Source organism: Notamacropus eugenii, chromosome 5, assembly GCF_028372415.1.
Source record: "Notamacropus eugenii isolate mMacEug1 chromosome 5, mMacEug1.pri_v2, whole genome shotgun sequence".
Classification (NCBI taxonomy): domain Eukaryota; kingdom Metazoa; phylum Chordata; class Mammalia; order Diprotodontia; family Macropodidae; genus Notamacropus; species Notamacropus eugenii.
Window position 1 is genome coordinate 146,317,408 of NC_092876.1, and position 19,962 is coordinate 146,337,369.

The following is a 19,962-nucleotide window of genomic DNA, read 5'->3' on the forward strand; positions in this document are numbered from 1 at the left end:
AAGGAGAAAGGGAGAAACAAAATGAGGTAAACTGTTTCTCATATAAAAGAAGCAAAAAAAAGCTTTTTCAATGGAGAGAATGGGGGGAGGTGAGAGATAAAGAGTAAACTTTACTCTCATCAGATTTAGCTTAAGGAGGGAATAATATGCACACTCAATCTGGTATGAAAATCTATCTTATACTTTTGAAGAAGGACAGGATCACGAGAGAATAGAATAAATGGGTGGCAGGATAGGATGGAGGGAAATAAAGTTAGTCTGTCATATCATGACCATTAAGTGTATGGAATGACTGCACATGTATAACCTATATCAAATTGTGTTCCTTCTCAGTGGGGATGGATGGGGAGAGAAACTGGAACTCAAATTTCTAAAAACGAATGTTAAAAAATTGTTTTACATGCAACTAGGGAATAAGACATACAGGCAATGGGGTATAGAAATCTATCTTGCCCTACAGGGGAAGGGAGAGGTGTGACAGAAGGGAGGGCAGATTAGGGGAAGGAATAATCATAATGTTCTTGGGGCGGGTGAAGGGGAGAGATGGGGAGAAAATTTGGAACTCAAAATCTTGTGGAAGTGAATGCTGAAAACTAAAAATTAATAATTTTAAAATACATTGATATTCTCTGTTCAAAATTTATGTTTAACTATACAATTATAAACTAAGGCATGAAAACTGTTTTCAGGGTAAGTGGAAAGTAAGCAACAGGTGATGGGCCCCAGTCTCAAGAAAATAGAAGAGCTTTACTTGCAACTAATAAGCATTTCAAAATATATTAATTTTGCCAAGTTTTAGAACTACTATCCAAATCAGTCTTCTGGTAGTCATCTTCCCTTGGGGCTGCCACTTCTGTTGAATGTGAATGTTAACTTGAAGAGATCTATGATTAGTCTAGTGCTCTGTGCCACACATCACCTTCATCACTCTCACATCCTATCTTTCTCTTCTTACAATGACATTGTCTATTAAATGCCAATGTTTGCTTTGAGGGTGCATCCTCGAGGTTTTACTATGTTTAGGTAAATGGAAAATAGTGTTGGTGATGAGGTCATGAAACATACAAGTCCTCAGTAGTAAGTGGCTGTTGTTGCTTTTTCCAACTCCAATCCTCCCAATGACAGTATGCCCAGACTGTCCAGTATTTCTGCAAAATATGGCAATTCAAAAGGACAAGTTTCGGGGACCCCTTAACACTACTCTAGCATTAATTACCCAGAATTACAATCCTGTCATCTTTCAGCACATTGATGATGAGTCTCCAGATCCTCATAAAATTTTTCTTTGACCTCATAAAGGTTTGTCATGGTGGGAGCATAAACACTGATGATGGTGATGTGGTGCTTTCCTTCAAGAGGCATTTGCATTGTCATGAGCTTGTCTTTCACTTCTTTTGGGAGGCCTACAAACTTGTTGACTAGATTAGTTTTGACTGTGAAACCTATGCCAGCTTCATGGCACTCCCCATCACTGAAGCTACTCAAGAGAAACATGTCTGACTTTGGTAAGCTGGCCTTTATTTGTCAGCCTTGTTTCATTCAGAATTGTTATTTGGATGAAATACCTGCTTAGTTCTCTTAAGACAAAAACTCTTCATATTTCAGCTCTACTGGATTTTCATATTCCATATGTCAACAATGAGTGAAATCATCTTTGCAAACTTTTTTGTACATGTTTTTGTGTTTTAACCACAGGGTGGGATTCCCAACCACCGCAGTAAGCAGGCCAGTGTTAGGTGAAGCAGACAATTTTTAGAGCACCTTTTCTAGCCCTTTCCTCACCCCAGGAGGTGAGCAGTATAGTCTTTAAGAAGGCCACTCAAATACCAGAGGGTTGTTAAATCCCACTGCTGCTTCAGTACAGTGAGAAGACGATCCTACGGCTTGGGCCACATGTGAGTAGGGTTGCAAATATAGCTCCCAGTGTATCAACACCAGCTACTTCATCATTTGTCCCACACCACAGAACACTGAGGTAGATAAAAATGGTAAAATGGTATGATGTCTTTTGTCTCATGCATAAAATTGGATTTATATGAGGCCAAGTTACTAAAAGTCATCAACTTCACTCTCTCTTCCAGAGGTATCAAAGTCCAGTGGCAAGTCAAAAGACAAGATGAATGGTGATGGCTCAGGAAGCAGTGGATGACCTTGGCGTCTTCAATGTCTAACCAAGCTCTAAACGCTCCACAGCAGCTGCTTCTGTTACTTTCTTGGCCATTGGAACATATAGTTCGCATCCACCTATTCTGCCAGGAGAGGTCTTAATATGCTTGGGGTAGACACCCCCCCTAATTTACCAACAGGTCTGAGGCCATCAGTTACCCTCAATCTAGTTTAGCCCATTTGCTGAAATAGTTTACCAGAGCACAGCCCGTTGTGCATGCTATAGCTTCTGGGAGTCACAAGTGAAGAGTTGGGTGATTGGTTGGACACTAAAGGCAGAAAGCATCCCTGGAAAGAATTTGGCACCCCTCACATCAAAGGTGTTAGTCTTCTCACAACACTTATACAGCCCTGCCCAACGTCAGAGAGGAAATGAAAGAGGGAAGATTAGAATTCAATGTACCATGACACCTTTCCTTGTCTTCTGAGGCACTACAAAGAAAGATCGTAGCTACCATTCTTTGTTGTAGTCTAAAACCACAGGCATCACTTTGAATTTTATGTCCATGTTCATGAAGGTTTGACATCAGGGTCCTCTGAGTAAGCTAGAAATGGAAATCACTGAGTAGGACTCAAAAACTGCCAGTGTGGGAGGGGTTAGTGAGACACAAGGCAGAGAAAGAGAAGGGAAGATGTTATTCAAGGAAACCTTTAATTTTCCCTTTTAAAAAAATGAGAAAAGAAATATTAGGGTGGGGGGGGCACTGTTACATAAGTAAAAATCATATACTATTATCTGCCATTGTAGAGTTCTAGTCATCCAGAAAAATTAGAAAAAACCTGGGTACATCATTTCTGTACACCTGAAGATGTGCTCATGTTCCCTCATCATATTCTATTGATCCACCAGAAGATATTCCATTATCTTCTATACACCCAAATATCCCACTTAATTTTTTCTACATGGAAAGTTTTCCTCATATCTCTGACACCACCAACCAAAATCTCTTTCTACAAAATTTACTATCTATATTTCTTCATGTTTAAATTTTATAAGGACAAAATAGTGCAGTCTCAACAGCGATTATAAATAAATTAAACAACCTTAAACCACCATTCAAGGTACACATTAAGACTAAGAGAAATAAAAACTGTAAAATACAATATGGTAAGAATGTAGGAAAATGGGTAGACACTGCTAGTGACACTGTAAAAGTTCAAACCTTTCTAGGGAGTAAAACAGCAATGTGTAATAAAAGCTCCAACAGTGTCTAAACACTGACCTGATGACTGTATGGGACACAGCAGAATATACCCTACAAGGAAATTATTCAAATAGTATGTATACAATGACTCTACTCCTGTACAGATTGGATTAGAAGATTTCAAGGTCCCTTAATACTCAGAAATTTCCAGATTTTCTGATTACAACTATGAAAAAACATTCATGCTACATTACTAATGCTGGGGGGATATCAAGAGTGATATGATTTAACATAAAACTTAACTTCATAATTTAACACTGTTTCTTTTAATTCTGCTTAAGTTTTTGCCTTAATAAATCTTTCCCAATCAGCAACAAATCTTTAGTCTTACCACCCCTAAGACTCTCCCAATTAAAAGAATTATACTGAACTGTGTGCAAGAATTCTCTTTTAGAAAAAGGAGGAAGGCTGTTAGGCTGCTTAGCAAGCTGTACTCTCAAGACTTTACAAAGAAGGATAGCCCACCTAATGTAAATAACTGGTTTCCCACAACACACACTAGGCAAAGTAACATTACAGGCCAGACTCCTTACAACGCTGGAACAATGTCAAAGAAAGGGTAGCTAGCCAATGATGGCACAGAACTATTTCATGACCTCTTGCTAGGGTTTGTTAATGATGTTACTATCAAATACTATTACCAGAAAAACATTTGGCAGGATTTGCCTTCACAGTAAAGCCCAATTAGTTCACACTTCAGTAATTTGGAATTTATAATTATTTCAACAGGAGCTCGGCTGAAATTTAGTGGTATTTGGCAATATCCATTTATCACAAATTCTACTTGGCACCTGAAACCAGAACTAAAAAGTCAAAATTAGGGATTCATGACCTAAGGAACCTAGACTGCACAAAACTAGTTGGGGGTTTGAAATCCATTCAAACAATATCCGGTATTCCCATTTCTAGATGAAATGTAGTGTAACAAATTTTTTAAAAAGAACATAATCTAATCCTAAAAAAAATTTTGAGTTTTCTCCAACTACTGAAAATGTATATATGAGATAAAAACCTAAAAAAACCTCAGATATTAGTTAATAAAAATGACAGATATTTAAGCCATAAAAACAAAAACCATACGATAGGAGATGCCTTCAAATCTGTTTCATAGCAAAAGCAAGGAAAAATCAAAATCCAAATAATGCAAACGAATAAAGAAAACAAATGGAGGTGAGAGGAGATATTTTGGTAACTAGGGAACCTTTAAAATGCCTTTTTAAAAAGAAAAAATTTAGCTGTAAAATTCTATTGTTTTATTTCCACAGCACCCAATAGTCTTTATAAATATCCACTTATAATTAGTTTGCGCATTACAAATTATTTATGTCTACTCATTAAAGCAGAAACACTGAAGACCTCTATAAACCTACATTCTGTTAATTTACATACATATCAATATAGTATATTTTTAAATGAATACACTTTTCATTTAGACCTTTCACTAAATCAGAATAGCATTTCCTTGAGTTAAGACAAATTATTTAATATTGTTGGGTTCCATGAATCTCAGAAATGGGCCCTGGGCTAGAAGAACTTTCTACTATGATGAAGAGGGAGAGAGAAGAGAGAGAACAGGAAAAGAAGGTGGATCTGTAACCTGATTCTATGAGCTCACAGAACTCCTAGCACCTCTACTATTTCCATTAAAGTCTAAAAAGAAAAAACAAAACATTATAATCACAGAGCTACTTATCAGACTCTCTGAAGAAAAGTTTAGAGGAGGAAGAAGTTAAAATGCTTTTTAATTATTTTGATTTTACTCATAACTTCCTACTCCCCAAACAGAACTGATAATGACTTCCAATAGCTTTTAAGCTATCATAGGCTTTAGAGACAGGAGACAACTTAGAGAACAGCAATTCCACAACACAATGCCACTGTTATAGTACCTAATGTACTATACAGTGTCTAATACTACAGTACCTGGTTTCCTCCACTTAATTTGGTTGCAGGTTTTTGGCTAGTCTTTTTGGGATATTCAGGAAGGGGGAGTGACTAACAGGATTTCTTTTATTTTCTAAGTTGATAAATAGCAGCAAAGAACTGAGATGAATACCCACCTGGCTGTTCTGCCTGCTCTATGAATATAAGTGTTGGCATCCTCTGGACAATCAAACTGAAGGACCCAATTCACAGCTGGAAAATCTGTACAAGAAGAAATGTCAAGTTTTTAAAAATCATTTTTAAAATTGACTGCTCAACACTATTTTTATTTAATAATGTGATTGCAGAAGAGGGCTCTCAGTCATATCATCCAAATGATGGGAATCATCTGCAAACAAGATTAAAAATAAAATTAATTCCCAACACTAGTAGATAATTACAGTTCTCCCATTTGTCGATGTGAACTAAAATTAATGTCACCTACAGTTCCTAAATATTAACAGAGCTTTAAACAGAATATAATTTTATATGACATAAGGGAGATAGACATCATATAAATAATAAAACTCCCTGATATTTAGTGATTAAAATGAACAGGATGTGACCCACTTCTCAGAGACACCCAATGAGAAGATGAGCTTCTGAATTTGCATATAGAGCCACCAGTTAACAATCTACCCTCAGTTTTTGCCTCATCCTTCTACAATTAGGATTAACTAGTACAAAGAGCATATTTCTGGCTGCTGAGCTACTGAAGGCCTACATGTGACAATGTTAAGTAGGCTTGCTTCAACAGTTTATGGATTTCACTTCAAGACTTTTGGACCAATTTTTATCGCAGGGATGGCCTAACAAGAAGGTATTGTAAAATGAAGGGCCCTACATGCATCAAAATTATCACCAAATCTTATAATCCATTCCAAAGAATAAAATGTAATTCTGAATAAATGGACATTAAAAAAAAATGAGACTGTTGTAAAGGAGGAAAGAAAGGAGGACATTAGTCAAAAATCAAAAGGAAGTACACTTTATTAGTCTGAATTCAGCTGTTCTGTTCTTGGCCACCCTGGAAATAATGACAAAAATTGACTTTTCATGTCAAATCATTTTTCCTTCTCAGATTGAAAAAGCAAATCAAACAAGTATTTTAATTGATCAGGTATTCAGTCCTATCTGAGAAGCTACAGAGATTATGGAATGGAAGCACCTTGATCTGAAAACTGACCATTTAATTCAGGAGACAAAATTTAAAAATATAAAATAGTAAACAACAAGATAGTACATAACTGTGAATGAAATCATATAGAACAGACTTTTATAAGTTGTCCAACATCTTCTGGGAAAACAAGAATAAATATTCTAAAGAAACAATTATGGATAATTTTTTTCCTTCAAAAATTATCAAAAAGATAGCATATATGATCAGAGAATCATACTAGATGGAAGGGAACCTAGAGATCATTTAACCCTACCCTTGACAGGAAGTATGAAATCGCTCTAAAACATCTGCAATAAACCTTAGCCTGAAGTTCTCCAGTGACAAAGAAATTCCCCCAAAGAGAGCCCTGTAATGTTATTGTACAGCTCAATTACAAAATTCTTTTTTGTCAAAATCTGCCTCCCTCTAGCTTCTTCCTACTGATTCTAGTTCTACATTGTAGATCCACATCAACTAACTCTAATCACATAACAATTCTTTAAATAACTGAAGTCCCAGTGATCAAGTCCCAGTCTAAATCTTCTCTAAAAAGATCTGACGCTTTTGATCATCACTAATGTAGGCATGTTTTCAAGCCCTCACCTCACCATATCCTTCTCTGCACAATTCCAGTTTATCAATTCCCTCAAACCACAGAGACAGAATATAGAAACATTCCATTTAATCTACAGGTCAAACTTAAGGCAACCCCAAGCACCTCACAGAGGAAGGTATAATGAAAATGCACTGGATTTTGAGTGAGGGAACCCTATATTCCAATGCAAGCACTTGAATTTATAGTGAGTAACTAGGGCATACCATAGTCTTTCTGGGCCTCAGTTTCCTCATCTATAAAATGAAGAGATTTAGAACAGATGACCCCAAGGCAGGTTTCTTACACAGGGAAATCCTATGTAGAAGATAGGTTGGGTGGCTGCAGAGGGACCTTCCTATTCTCAAATTTGGTGATTAAATGATCTCTATTAAATGACGTCCAACTCTAACTATGGCAGCTAGGTGGTACAATGAATAGAGTGTCAGGAATAGAGTCAGAAAGACCTGAGTTCACATCTGGCCTCAGACACTTACTAGCTGTGTGACCCTGTTTGTCTCAGGGTCATCTGTTAATCCTGTTTGTCTCAGTTTCCTCATCTGTAAAATGAGCTGGAGAAGGAAATGGCAAATCACTACAGTATCTTTGCCAGGAAAACACCAAATGGAGTCGTAAAGAGTCAGATACGACTGAGAAACAATTAAATAACAGCGCTAACCATCTGTCTGAATCTCAATCTAGGATAAGGGCAAGACCTCAGTAATGAATATAGCTCTCTAGGAAGGAAAAATAGTTGTCACAAAATGTAGAGCCCACATACTTTATTGCAAGAAGAGTATGTAACTCAAAATCTTTTCTATACTTGACACTTAACAGACAACTATCTTGTTATCTGGTTTCTAAGCTATAAGAGATTAGAAGGGCTTAGAAGGCAACACACTAATATTTACAACGGAAAAGCTGGCAGAAAGAGAAGACAAAAAACAACCATAAAAAGCACAGAGCATGGTAGTACAGAATTATTTAGTATGAATAGTCCTAAATACTTCAACAGTGATGCTAACAAAATTTTTGTTGCACAGCCCCAAGTGCACTCATGCATTCTATTACAATACAGTAACATATGCTTGTCATAACTACCAAGAGTCATTTAAAAAAAGGTTAAATAAATACTCTGTAAACCGTATGGTATTACATAAACGTAAACTAGTATTCAAAGGCAATGCGGGTGAGTGAAGAGAACTCTGGATCAATAAGATCTCTGCTACAAACTCATTATATGACTTCAGACAAATCATCTGACCTCTTTCAATCTCAGTTTCTTCATTCAATGAGGAAAGTTCATTAAACCAAGGGGTGTCAAACTACAGGCTGGGTCTGGCCTTGATAGTTTGCTGTAGTTTGCTAACACCTTGGTTAAGCTAAATTATCAGGTCAAGATTAGGATCTAACAGTTGGGCTAGTACTGCATAGCACTTGAAGAAGTAAAAGATATGTGAAGAAGTACAAAAAACACAGATCTTATTTACTCATGTTCTATCTCCTATAAAACCAGCGGGCAGAAGAGTCATTCCAGTTCAATTTGAATTCTGGTTAGCTTTTTATAAGTAAGCAATAAATACTATCATTTACTATGATCCCAGACCCCTTTCCAAACTGAAAGCTTACCTACCTAGCCCCCTTGCTGCAATGTCAGTAGCAAAGAGTACTGCAGATTTCTTGCGGACAAACTCATTATAGACCTCCATTCTTCTCATCTGCTGCTGTTTGCCATGGAGAGCAAGGATAGAAATACCTGGTCGTAGCCTGCAGAAGACTCGGAACAGATACTGAACCTATGAATGGAAGAAAGAGTAAACTTAGCACTTTTGGAAGACAACTATAAGAAAAGATGAGGAATAAGAGCTTGGAACTCTACTTGACCCTAAGTATCACCAATTTCATTATCAAATTTGAAAAATTTCAAACTCACCAACCTAAATAGAAATCAATACAAAAATAACAATGGAAATAAAGAAAAGGCCTCTTCCCATTTCATCTCAATGCTCCAGCTGCATAAGCATAGTAAAAACCAAGATAGAAAACCTTTAAGACTCTTTCAGGGACCATCTCCTAAAAGAAAAATAGAAAAATTGGAAACTGAAACAGAACCTAAAAATTTAAATGTATATATGCTAAAATTCTATGAGGTGACCCTGTTACAACCCTAAATATCACACATGAAATTAGTAGGCCTGTTCTTGGAAATTTCAAGTTCTCTGCTTACCATTTCACAAGTATGCAACATTATGAAGAGAGCTAGATGCTCTCTACTGTTCAGAAAAAAAGTGCCTCATTCTAGGCCACATAGTAGGAACAAGAGTAGAATTAGTTCTTTCTTTTAGATTAAGATGCCTCACTTAAAATTTAAAGGTAACTGTTAAATATCCAAGAGCATTTGTACAATGCTTATATCCGACTCTTCCCCCAGGGTCATGTTTTTTCATAATGCTACATTAGCTAAAATATACTAAGTCCAAATTAACCTGTGGGCATGGGGGTTGGTGGAGAAAAACTTGGAGGGATGTATGACTCAAATAGCAAATAATTAAAACTAATATTCTGTGGGAATTAAGTTTCTTAAAAGTTTTCACTTTTATTATTTTATTTACAATATGATATACTAGAAAAACAGTAACAAATCAGAAGACCATGAAGGGTTCCAGTCCCTCCTATGAAACTTACTAATCACGTGACCTGAAACAAGTTATTTTTCTTCTCTAAACTGTAAAACAAAGGTGCTGTACTAGTTAAGTTATAAGAGCTCTTCTAAATGGACAACTCCCACTAAGATATTACCACACCTAGTTTACTAAAGAGGAAGCTGAGACAAAAAATCCCCACAACTGCACCCACTAAAATGAGATGTTGAAACAGCTTTGGCTCTTCAAATATAGAAAAAAAAAACACAACAAAGATTGACTTAGAAGGGGGGAAAAAAGGAGCCAGAGTACCTCTTTACAACTGGCAAAGAACACGATGCTCTTCTTTTTCAGATGGCTCCTCAGGAAGGAATAAAGCACACTGATCTTTTGGTGCAGCTCACAAACGACATAGTTCTGGTCCAAAGTGGCTGGCGTACTAATAGAATTAAGGACAAAAATTCAATTAACAGTTCCCATAGGATAAATATAAAAATCTAGTCTTAAGGAACAATTTTTATTCCATTGCAATGGTTCTTTAGCATCTTTAAACAAGATCTTAAAAGAAATAAGTCTCTTTGCTCCTCACCCCAGGTTTCGAAGAAAAATTCATTTTCTCCTAAGTAATAGTATGTTCAGAAAACACCAAGAATGCCTCTTTCTTCTAGGAAAGGGGAAAATTTCTTTAAAGCCAAAATTTTAAATACAAGTAAGTTGAACTGATAAAAAACAAACTCTGTTCTCAATTCAAAAGTGATATTCAAAACCCCTTTCACCCCAAAACTATGTTTTTCAAGAAATCACTGATAGGACTGTTTGTTCTTCTGACAGTATGAAAGGAAACCTACTAATGCATTCTTTTACTATGCGTTCTTTGAAGTACACAATAGCTTCAAAAGGTTCTAAATTACTGCCTTAAATTACTTCATAAACATAGAACTAACAGAAAATGACTATCTACAATGCTTCCTTTAAAAGGTTCTTCAATACAAATTTTGCATATTGTGGTAACCAGGTTGTCCATAATCAATTCTTTAAAGAAAAAAATTTAGTATTAAGAATAATTCCCACAGCTTCTATTTATTCAAGCTTCTGCCAGTGAGTAGATTTAAATCCTAGTGTACTGAAAGTCATTGTTGTAACCAGCAACCCTGTAGATTGTCTTACAGAAGTTTCTGCCTGGTAAAGTTTTCTTGAAAAGCCATATAAGTAATGAAACACCATGTGTGTTTCAGTAACATTTCTGAAATACTTTACACATTTATCATTTTGTTTCACCTTCAAGTATAATACTGCTTGTACCTAACTTTCCATTATTAGGGTAACAAGGGATGGGATCATACAAACAATTAAAATTCAACAATACCAAAATCTTCCATGTTTCAATCACCTTCCAAACTAAAGCTTTTTGAGAACTAATAATCAATCAACCCTCCAGCATTTATTAAACATATATGCTAGCACTGTGAATAGACAGACAAGTAACAAGAGAGATTGATTAGAGTCTTCCCTTTTCTCCTCTTTACCTACCATCTAGTAGAAACACAAATGAGTTTTTAAAAAGGTCAAAGGGGAAGCAACAAAAAAGAGAAGCAAAGAACACAGATGACCAATCACAAAAATCAAGTTAATTGCCCTGAGAATTCCAAATGCTCTCTAAACACAGCATCACAAAACATGTTGTAGGTTAAACAGTTAAGGTAGGCAGAGACCTCAGACCTTGAAACATTAAGGACCAATGAGGGGAAGGTACCCCAGAGCACCACCTGGAGCTGGGGAAGACGAAGACCCTAGGACACCAAGAGGCTGCTTCTCAGTAAGCTGCCAACAGGGCAAGGGATAGGGTGCGAGTAGACCAAAGAATCTGGGAAATGGGTCCTTTGGATTTTAACTGATTATTCCTACTTAACCAGGTGTTAAGCTCCATTGGTTCTACTGAAGGTAATGCTACCTACAAAACTGCCAGCACGCTCTAAATTGCTTACTAAATTTGGCACTACAGAGTAAAACCTCAGATAATGAATTTAAAAAATGAATTTACTTTAGTTTGGGCCAGGAGATTACAAATAGGAGTCCCCTAGAGATTGCTGGGCCTCAGGAGCAAGCTGGAGCTGACTCCAAGATCAATAAAGAAAGTGGCAAGAAATAAGACTGTAGATTTAACAACATGAATATAATACTGCCATCACAGGACTCTTAAAGTATATCTAAACTCACAAAGAGATCGTGGTAAAGTGAAAGTTAACAAATAAATCCTTGTATAAATCAATGCAAGGCTGGGTCATCATAGAACTACAAAAGGGTTTGTTTTACATGTTCCATTAGAAACCAGATAGCATACTGAAACAAGTGCTGACATTAAGTCATCAGACCTGGTGCTCCCCAAGCTTCGTCTTTGCTCTTCCTGCTCTTCTCACTACATTCTCTCCCATGATCATTTCATTCATTCTTAGAACTTCAACTCTCATCTCCACACAGATGAATCATAAATCTATAACCCTAACCCTGATCTATTTCTATCTAGATGGCACCTAGAATGCAGTAATTCCAAAACCAAGCTTATCATCTTTTTTTATTATTATGTTTCCAGCAATGTTTCCAGTTATCCTCATAGTTACTTTCCTATTTTTTCCAGTGGTACAACCTTTTACCCAAATACTCATATTCAAAACTTTGATGTTTTTTCATTTTTGCCTTTTTCCTTCTCCTCATATCTATTTCTTGGATACTGTCAACTCCTATTTCAATACTTTTTCCCATTCATCTCTAGTATTCCCAATGTCACCCTCTAGTAAAATTATCCCTCACATGGACTGTAACCTCCTGAACATCCCCGCCTCAACATTCTCTCCTTTCCAATCAGTCCTCCACAGAACAAACATACTTGATTTACATAAGAAAAATATATAAAATATATAAATATATATTATAATGTAATATAAATATAATATATATAAAAATATATTTTTAAATGATGACATTCCGCTGCTAAAAGGCTTTTAATGGTTCCTACCTACCAAATAAAATTCTAGCTCCTTGGCCTGACACCCAAGACTCTCCGCAATAAGGCAGTGAGGATATTTATCACAGACAACAGATAATAATTATCTTGGGCTTAGAATCGTAGGATTTATGGATGCTGGAAGCACGCTCTGTTCAGCAGAGCGGACAGAACTAAAAGAAAGAGTAAGAAGTTGCAGACGGGCACATTTAGGTTCACTGTAATGAAAAGCTTCCTAAAAATTAAAGATACCCAAAAAGCAGAATGGATTATCTCAAGAGGTATTAATTCTCCCATCACTGGCGCCATCATGCAAAGGCTGAGTGACCACTCAATAGGGATGCTGTAAAGGAGATTTTTGTTCACAGAAGGTTTGAACTAAACGGCCTCCGAGTTCTAGGCTCTCCTCCATATAGGCTAGATTCCAAGCAAACTACTCAAAGTCCCCTTCACCACCTATACTACTCTATTCCACCTTCATTCTCTACTCACCTTGCTCCCCTAAAAATGGAAGGCATTCTGCCCTACGCTCTACTTCTTAAAATCTTACATATCTTTTCAGAGTCAACATAAAGGTCATGTCTATGAAGCCTTTATTGGTTTCTCCCTTCATTCAAATCAGCAATAACCCTTCTCCACTCACACAACACATAGCACTTGGTTTATACCACTTTTGTGCACTCGCATTACAGAGAAGTATTTGTCATACTTCTTCCTATGGCATGGGAATTCCATGAAGGCAGAGATCGTTCTCTCATTTAACCTTCATCTATTCCCAAGTATCTAGTACAGTAAAGGTATTTAATAATTTCTTTAAATTAATGTTGAGTGCCAGGCTCTTTCATTCACTAGCTATACTACCTTGGGTAAGTCATAAACCTCTATGACCCTCAGTTTTCTTATTTAAAATAGGAATAATAATGTCTGTACTACCTACTCCACAAGATTAGGAATGAGAACATCCACACAGAATTTTAAAGCACTATACAAAAATGTGAGGTAATTACTATTAGCAAATTCATGGCTAAATTTAATAAGTGTTAAAAAAAAAAACAAAACCAGTAAAAAAAGATCACATAAATTAACCTGAAAGAATTCTGCCCTGAAATTCCTTGCTATAGACCCAAAGTTGATAAAAGAACAAAAAAAAAAAAAAGATCCTAAAAAGAAACTCAGACTTTAATTTGGAAGCAACTAAAAGGAAACATTTTTTTAAACTCGTTATTCCCTTTTGTTGTTCAGTTATTTCAGTCATGTCCAACTCTTCATGACCCCATTTAGGACTCTTCTGGCAAAGATACTGGAGTGATTCGCCATTTTCTTCTCCAACTCATTTTATGGATGAGGAAATTGAGGCAAACAGGGTTAAGTGACTTGCCCATGGTCACACAGCTACTAAACATCTGAGGTCAAATCTGAACTCACAAAAAGCAGTGTTCCTGACACCAGTCCTGGCACTCTACCCACAGTGCCACCTAGCTGCCCTACTTTTCCCTTAAACAGTACAAATATATTCTGTGCTAAGTGACCCAAAGCACTATAATTCTAGAATAAGAAGCATTCCTCCAAGTCCAATTTCTGTCAACAAAAAATGAAATGTAAAGGTTTCCCAATAACTATAGAACACATTCAGTATTATAGATAATGCTATCAGATTGCTCAACTTTTCAGTTTTTCTTGGAATCAAAAATCTACCTTTAAAAAAAAAATTACACTTTATTTGTCTTCTGATGCCCTAATAAGGAGGTAATAAGGTGCAGTATAAAGAAAGCTAAATGTGGAGTATGAAGACAGGGATTAAAATTACTCCTAGATGACCTCAGTCACGTCACTTAGTCTATTTGGGCCTCAGTTTCCTCATCTGCAAAGCAATAGTTGTATCTCAGTGCCTAACACATAGCACGTACTTAATAAACACTTTTTTTACTCATTCATTCATCCATTCCAGCTCTAACTCTACAATTCAACTTTCTCATTACTACATACCAACAGAACTTCAACCCCGCTAAAGCATGAGCACAAACACAACCCAAATCCAGATGTCTAATTCTAATAGTGAAGTTTTTCCACCCTTCGTATGCACAGTTGTGTCTTCATATGGAGAAGAACAGGGAAAACTTCACTCAAAGATGCCTTATGAGAAAAGATACTATTTAAATTAACTGTTTATGCAGCTTTATGTTCAACAGTTTTCCCTAAATCTGAATGATTTTTATTACTATTCTAGACCATGCCCTTCTAATAAAAACAAGAAAAACAAAACCAGCAAAACTGTATTTCTAATGACAGAGAAGGGAAGGTAGGGACTGGTTCTGTACAGGGAACTCCTCGGTGAAGACACTTCTATCAGCTAAGGGTGGCACTCCTCTATAACTTATAAGCAAAGAACTGCTTAGAGTACTGATAGGTTAACAGGCAGATATGTTAATAGTAATAATAACAGGTTAATATGTCAGAAGCCGAACTTGAACCCAGGTCTCCCTGGTCCCAAGGTCAGTTGTGTATCCACTAAGCCACAGTGACACTGAGAAAACAATCTTAAAAAAATATAAACTTACCTAGCTGAGAGAAAACGACATGGCCCCTGAATCAATCACATTAGAGGACTTAATAGAAATTACCTACCTATATTTTGCCTTTTCATGGACCCAGACATATGCAGGGTCCTTCAAACTCAGACGTGCAAGGTCCTTCACAGACTTAGTCTGTGTCGCTGAGAAAAGCAAAGTCTGACGCTTTTTGGGCAGGTTTTCTATAATAGCATTCATTGTGTCAGCAAAGCCCATGTCCAGGATTCGGTCAGCTTCATCAAGTACTAAAAGGAAGAAAGGAAAGATATCACCCAAGCAGAAAAGGAATATAAAATTTCTAATTTGATGTAAAGTCTTAACGACTTTCAGTTTTGTACACATTCACAAAACAACAATCCAGAAACTCATTTTAAAGTTTTATTTTAATTCAACAAATATAAACATTTCTACAGACACAAATCTATAAAGATTTGAAGAATCTAGTTCCTTAGACTCACCCAACATTTGGAGATTGGTTGCATGAAAATATGTTGTTTCATCCATGTGCTGAAGCAGCCGCCCCGGTGTGCAAATAAGTATATTTATTTGGTTGATCCTCTCAGATTCGTGTTTCAGATCCTGAAAATAGTTATTTCTTTAAGTTGTACATACAATTCACTCAAAAGTGTCTTGTTTCCACAGCTACATAAGCAGCCAACAAATGGCATTTTATCATCACAATCTGGATGCTCTAAAAACAAATGCATAATTTCTCCTCTCTTTTCTCTTTCAGTAGTATTTCAGAATTAAATGAACAGAACAAAGAAGACAAGTTATATGATAACAACTACATTGTAAAGAAAAAAAACTTAAGAACTCAGGTCAATGCAGTGATCAATCCTGATTCCAGGGAACAGAGTGGTGACAGACCCAAGATGCAGAAAGAGACATATTATTAGACAATGATAAATGTGGGAATTTGTTCTTCTTGACTATGTATATTCATAACAAGGGTTTTGGTTTTGGTTGTGTTTCTTGGTTTGGGGGGTTTTAAAAGGGGTTTGTTTGGGTTTTTGCAATGGCAGTGGGAGAGAAATAAACAAAAGCTTATTAATTGGAAAAAAATTTTCCTCTATTTCTGCAGTATTCTCACATGCCTTATTTGAGTAAGCACAAAGCCTCTTAATGGATACCTAGAGCAGTGGTACCAAATTCAAATAGACATGTATCTCTATGGGCAGCATATTAACTTGGAAAGCCACAAATTAATATTATCTATGTTGTCCTATATTTTTATTTATTTTGTTAAACATTTCCCAATTACATTTTAATCTGGTTGAGGCTGCACTTAATTGTACTCCAGGGTTTTGCAGGCAGCTTGAATTGGATACTTCTGACCTAGGGAATACAAGATCTATCTGTAATTTTAACCAGAACGAAATTTTAGAAGACCAAGCAGATGTTCAAAGTCTTGCCCTCCTATTGTGTCTATTCGAAGAGGCTAAAAACATGAATTAAAACTACTCTCTTGATGACTGTTGAGGGAGTTCTTAACCATCACTACACTTATGTGAACTTTTTGTGAACACTTTTGTAAAAAGGAGATTTGGAGTTTCAAATCTTAGAAATTATTCCCCTTCCAAAGCATTAGTCATTTTCAATGTGTGATTTTGATGAGGAGAAAAAGAACAATAAATTCTAAATGACTCTCTTTATACTTCTACACATACACCACCTACAAAAATAAAAGACTGTAGCACACACTTAACTTATTACAGAGCATAAGTTAATTCACAAGAAACACACACAAAAACCTAGCAAAGTGAAAAGGCACAAGAGGAGAGAACCAAAATGTCTAGCAACAATTTCTGCAAAGATTTGGGCAATAAACAAATTCTCTTCCCTTGAAGTTTTTTTGTTTCACACATTAGCTTTGTGACACTGGTAAAAAACAAAAAAAAAAAGTTTCCTTTTGCATTTCCTGATAGACTCTTGAAATATTCAAGAAAAAGGTGGCTAGAATAGCAATGACAGTATTGTACTAACACAGTTCTTCCCTTCATGTATGAAGATGACAATACCGATCCACTAGTTAATGAAGTATGTCTAGAATCATTTTCCAACAATAGGAATGAATCTGCATTGCTTTATCTACATTCTTGCCAGGTTTCCCAAATTCCCAGTGGCACATATTTTTGAGACTGCTACAATCTCTAACCATGGAAAATAGCAAAGCTACCTGGCCCACTTGAGGACCAAATTCATGACTTTGACCTCACTGGCACATACTATAACCAAATAAGCTAACTACTCAGAAGACCAATATGTGAAAAATATGTAAAGACCAAGACCTACAACATAAGCACATTTAGAAAAGCCTCATTAATTCTCATTTTATTGATCTTTTTTCTGTCCATGCCCCCTGAAATTCTAATTAGTACATAATCAATCTATCCTCACGTACAGGGAAAATAAATAAAGGGTAAAAAGTATAAAAAGATAGACCTTTCCACCAATGATGAGACCAGCTGAAAAGTCATGGTTCTTGCCCACTTTTCGTAGCACCTCAAAGGTCTGATATGCCAGCTCTCTGGTAGGAGATATTATCAAAACACCAAGGCCATCTGTTGATGTCCACTGTAGACGATATAATGCCTCCAGAACCTAAAAACAGACAGTAAACTTAAGTTTTAAAGAAAGGAAAATTTCAACAGGAAAAAATACATACATCAACACTAAATATCCCACAATATGACTTCTATACGAGGTATAACATGCAGCTGAGAACACTCCTCAATGTAGTTTAACCAGATTAAATGTAATTGGAAAATATTCAACAAAATAAACACACAATAAAACATAGATAACATTACATTTTAAAATTAAGTGAATGTGTAGCCCACAGGGATCCTTATATACAGAACAGCAATCCCTGTTTTACTTAGAGTTTGACACCACTGTCTTACACTTTATTTCACAATAAATTGCAAATAAATATTACTTAAATATAAAAAGTCCCAACAAAAGAAGGAGATGATTATAAAAGAGACAAAGGCTATTTCAATTATATAAAATTTTATAAGTCTTAAACAAAATCAACGCTGATAGAATAAAAAAAGAAACTGTCACACAGGGAAAAGTCACCACATTTCATAACTTTCGTAAAAGCCTGATATCAGATATGTAGAAAACTGACACAAATAAATAAAATATTAAGAGTAAGAGTCATACTTCAACAGACTAATGGTCAGTGAGAGAAAAAGAAATTTATAGAAAAAAAAACAAACAATATTCCCAAGGTTTCATCTTACACCCAGAAAAGAGCCAAAGTTGACAAAGGCTAGAAAAAGTCATGTTAAAGAGGTTGTGGGAAAATAGCCAAACTAGTTGGTCAAGCTATGAAAACTGGTCAAACTGTTCTAAAAAAGCAATGGAATCATGTTAGAAAAGTTTAACTCAACTATTAACACTTTTTGACCTAGAAATTATTCATTATTTTCTGCTGCTGCTGTTGCTGCTGCTGCTGCTACTACTAAGCACTTAAAATAAAAGGAAAAGGTCCAAATATTCATAAAAGCACTTTTTTGTGTTAAGAAAACCTGTAAACAAAGGGCAAAAGGCAACGACTGAACAAACTATGGTATATAATATGGAATAAAGAGTTATTATGATCAAGAATATGTGATGCAGAACAAAGCAAGCATAATCTAATAACACACAGCTGGCGACACAAAGCTGCAGAGTGGACAGAGTGAGGCCTTGGACTCAGGAATACATGAGCTCAAATTCTGTCTCAGAATCTTACTAGATATGGGTCTCTGGGAAAGTCACTTAATCTCTTTCTGCCTCAGTGTCCTCATCTGTAACAAGGACCTTAACCATTACAAATAAAAGAACGTCCCAGGGTGTTTTGAGGACAAAATTAGATATTTGTAAATTGTTTAAAGGCTCACTATTATAAATACTATAAATAGCCTAAATGCTAGCTATATTATACATGATGACTATAATGCCCTGCTCTTCCCCCTCCCAAAAAAAAACACTAAAAAGCATCTGAATTTATTATTTTCAACCAACAACTTGGAATCTAGAGAACAGATGATAAAACACATTTCACTTTCTTGGTTTAAACAAGAGTGCAAACCACTGGTGTGGAATTTTGCTAAGGCTGTGTAACAAAGCTTTAATTTGGACCCTCTTCTCTTTTCTTGTATTATCTTCCTCAGAAATTTCATCACCTCCCATGGGCTCAATCATGATCTCTATTCACATGATTCCTAGAACTATATATCCAGTCCTACATGAGGGCTCCTGACTTTCAGTCCTGCATCACCAACTACCTATTGGTCAAATTCAAATTTCAAAAACTAAGCTAAAAAGGCTGATGCTTTGCTCACCAATAAGCAAAAGATGAAAAGCATTAAAAAAAAAAAAAAACCACACACATTCCACTTGATTCAGCTGCTAATGAGATCTCAGCTCAATATTGCCTCAGTCTAATATAAAGAGAAATTCTGAAGAGGATCTCAAAACAACACATGGGAAAAAGTCTCGATGAGAATTTGGGGTTGGAGAATTAATCTTCGGAGCAACTTTAAAGAATCATGTCAATTTTAACTTCCACAAAAATGAAATCTGAATTTTTTGTCCCCATGAAAAATCAAGTTAATCACAAAACCATCAATTTAGAACAAAAGGGGACACAGAAGTCATTGAATCCAATCCCTTCATTTTACAAATGAGGAAAATGAGACAGGAAGAGTA

At 36.0% G+C, this 19,962-nt stretch overlaps 1 protein-coding gene across 1 annotated transcript in view; it reads right to left on the reverse strand.

The window, feature by feature from the left end:
* DDX10 (DEAD-box helicase 10) overlaps positions 1–19,962 on the reverse strand; it is a 323,965-nt gene that overhangs the window by 282,243 nt on the left and 21,760 nt on the right. Inside the window, exons 4-9 of the mRNA XM_072611177.1 lie at positions 17,704–17,862; positions 15,717–15,837; positions 15,314–15,503; positions 10,000–10,126; positions 8,679–8,841; positions 5,432–5,516 (exon numbers count right to left, since the gene is read on the reverse strand). Of these exons, the coding sequence (XP_072467278.1) occupies positions 5,432–5,516; positions 8,679–8,841; positions 10,000–10,126; positions 15,314–15,503; positions 15,717–15,837; positions 17,704–17,862 (845 nt within the window). The remainder of the gene's footprint in view (positions 1–5,431; positions 5,517–8,678; positions 8,842–9,999; positions 10,127–15,313; positions 15,504–15,716; positions 15,838–17,703; positions 17,863–19,962) is intronic.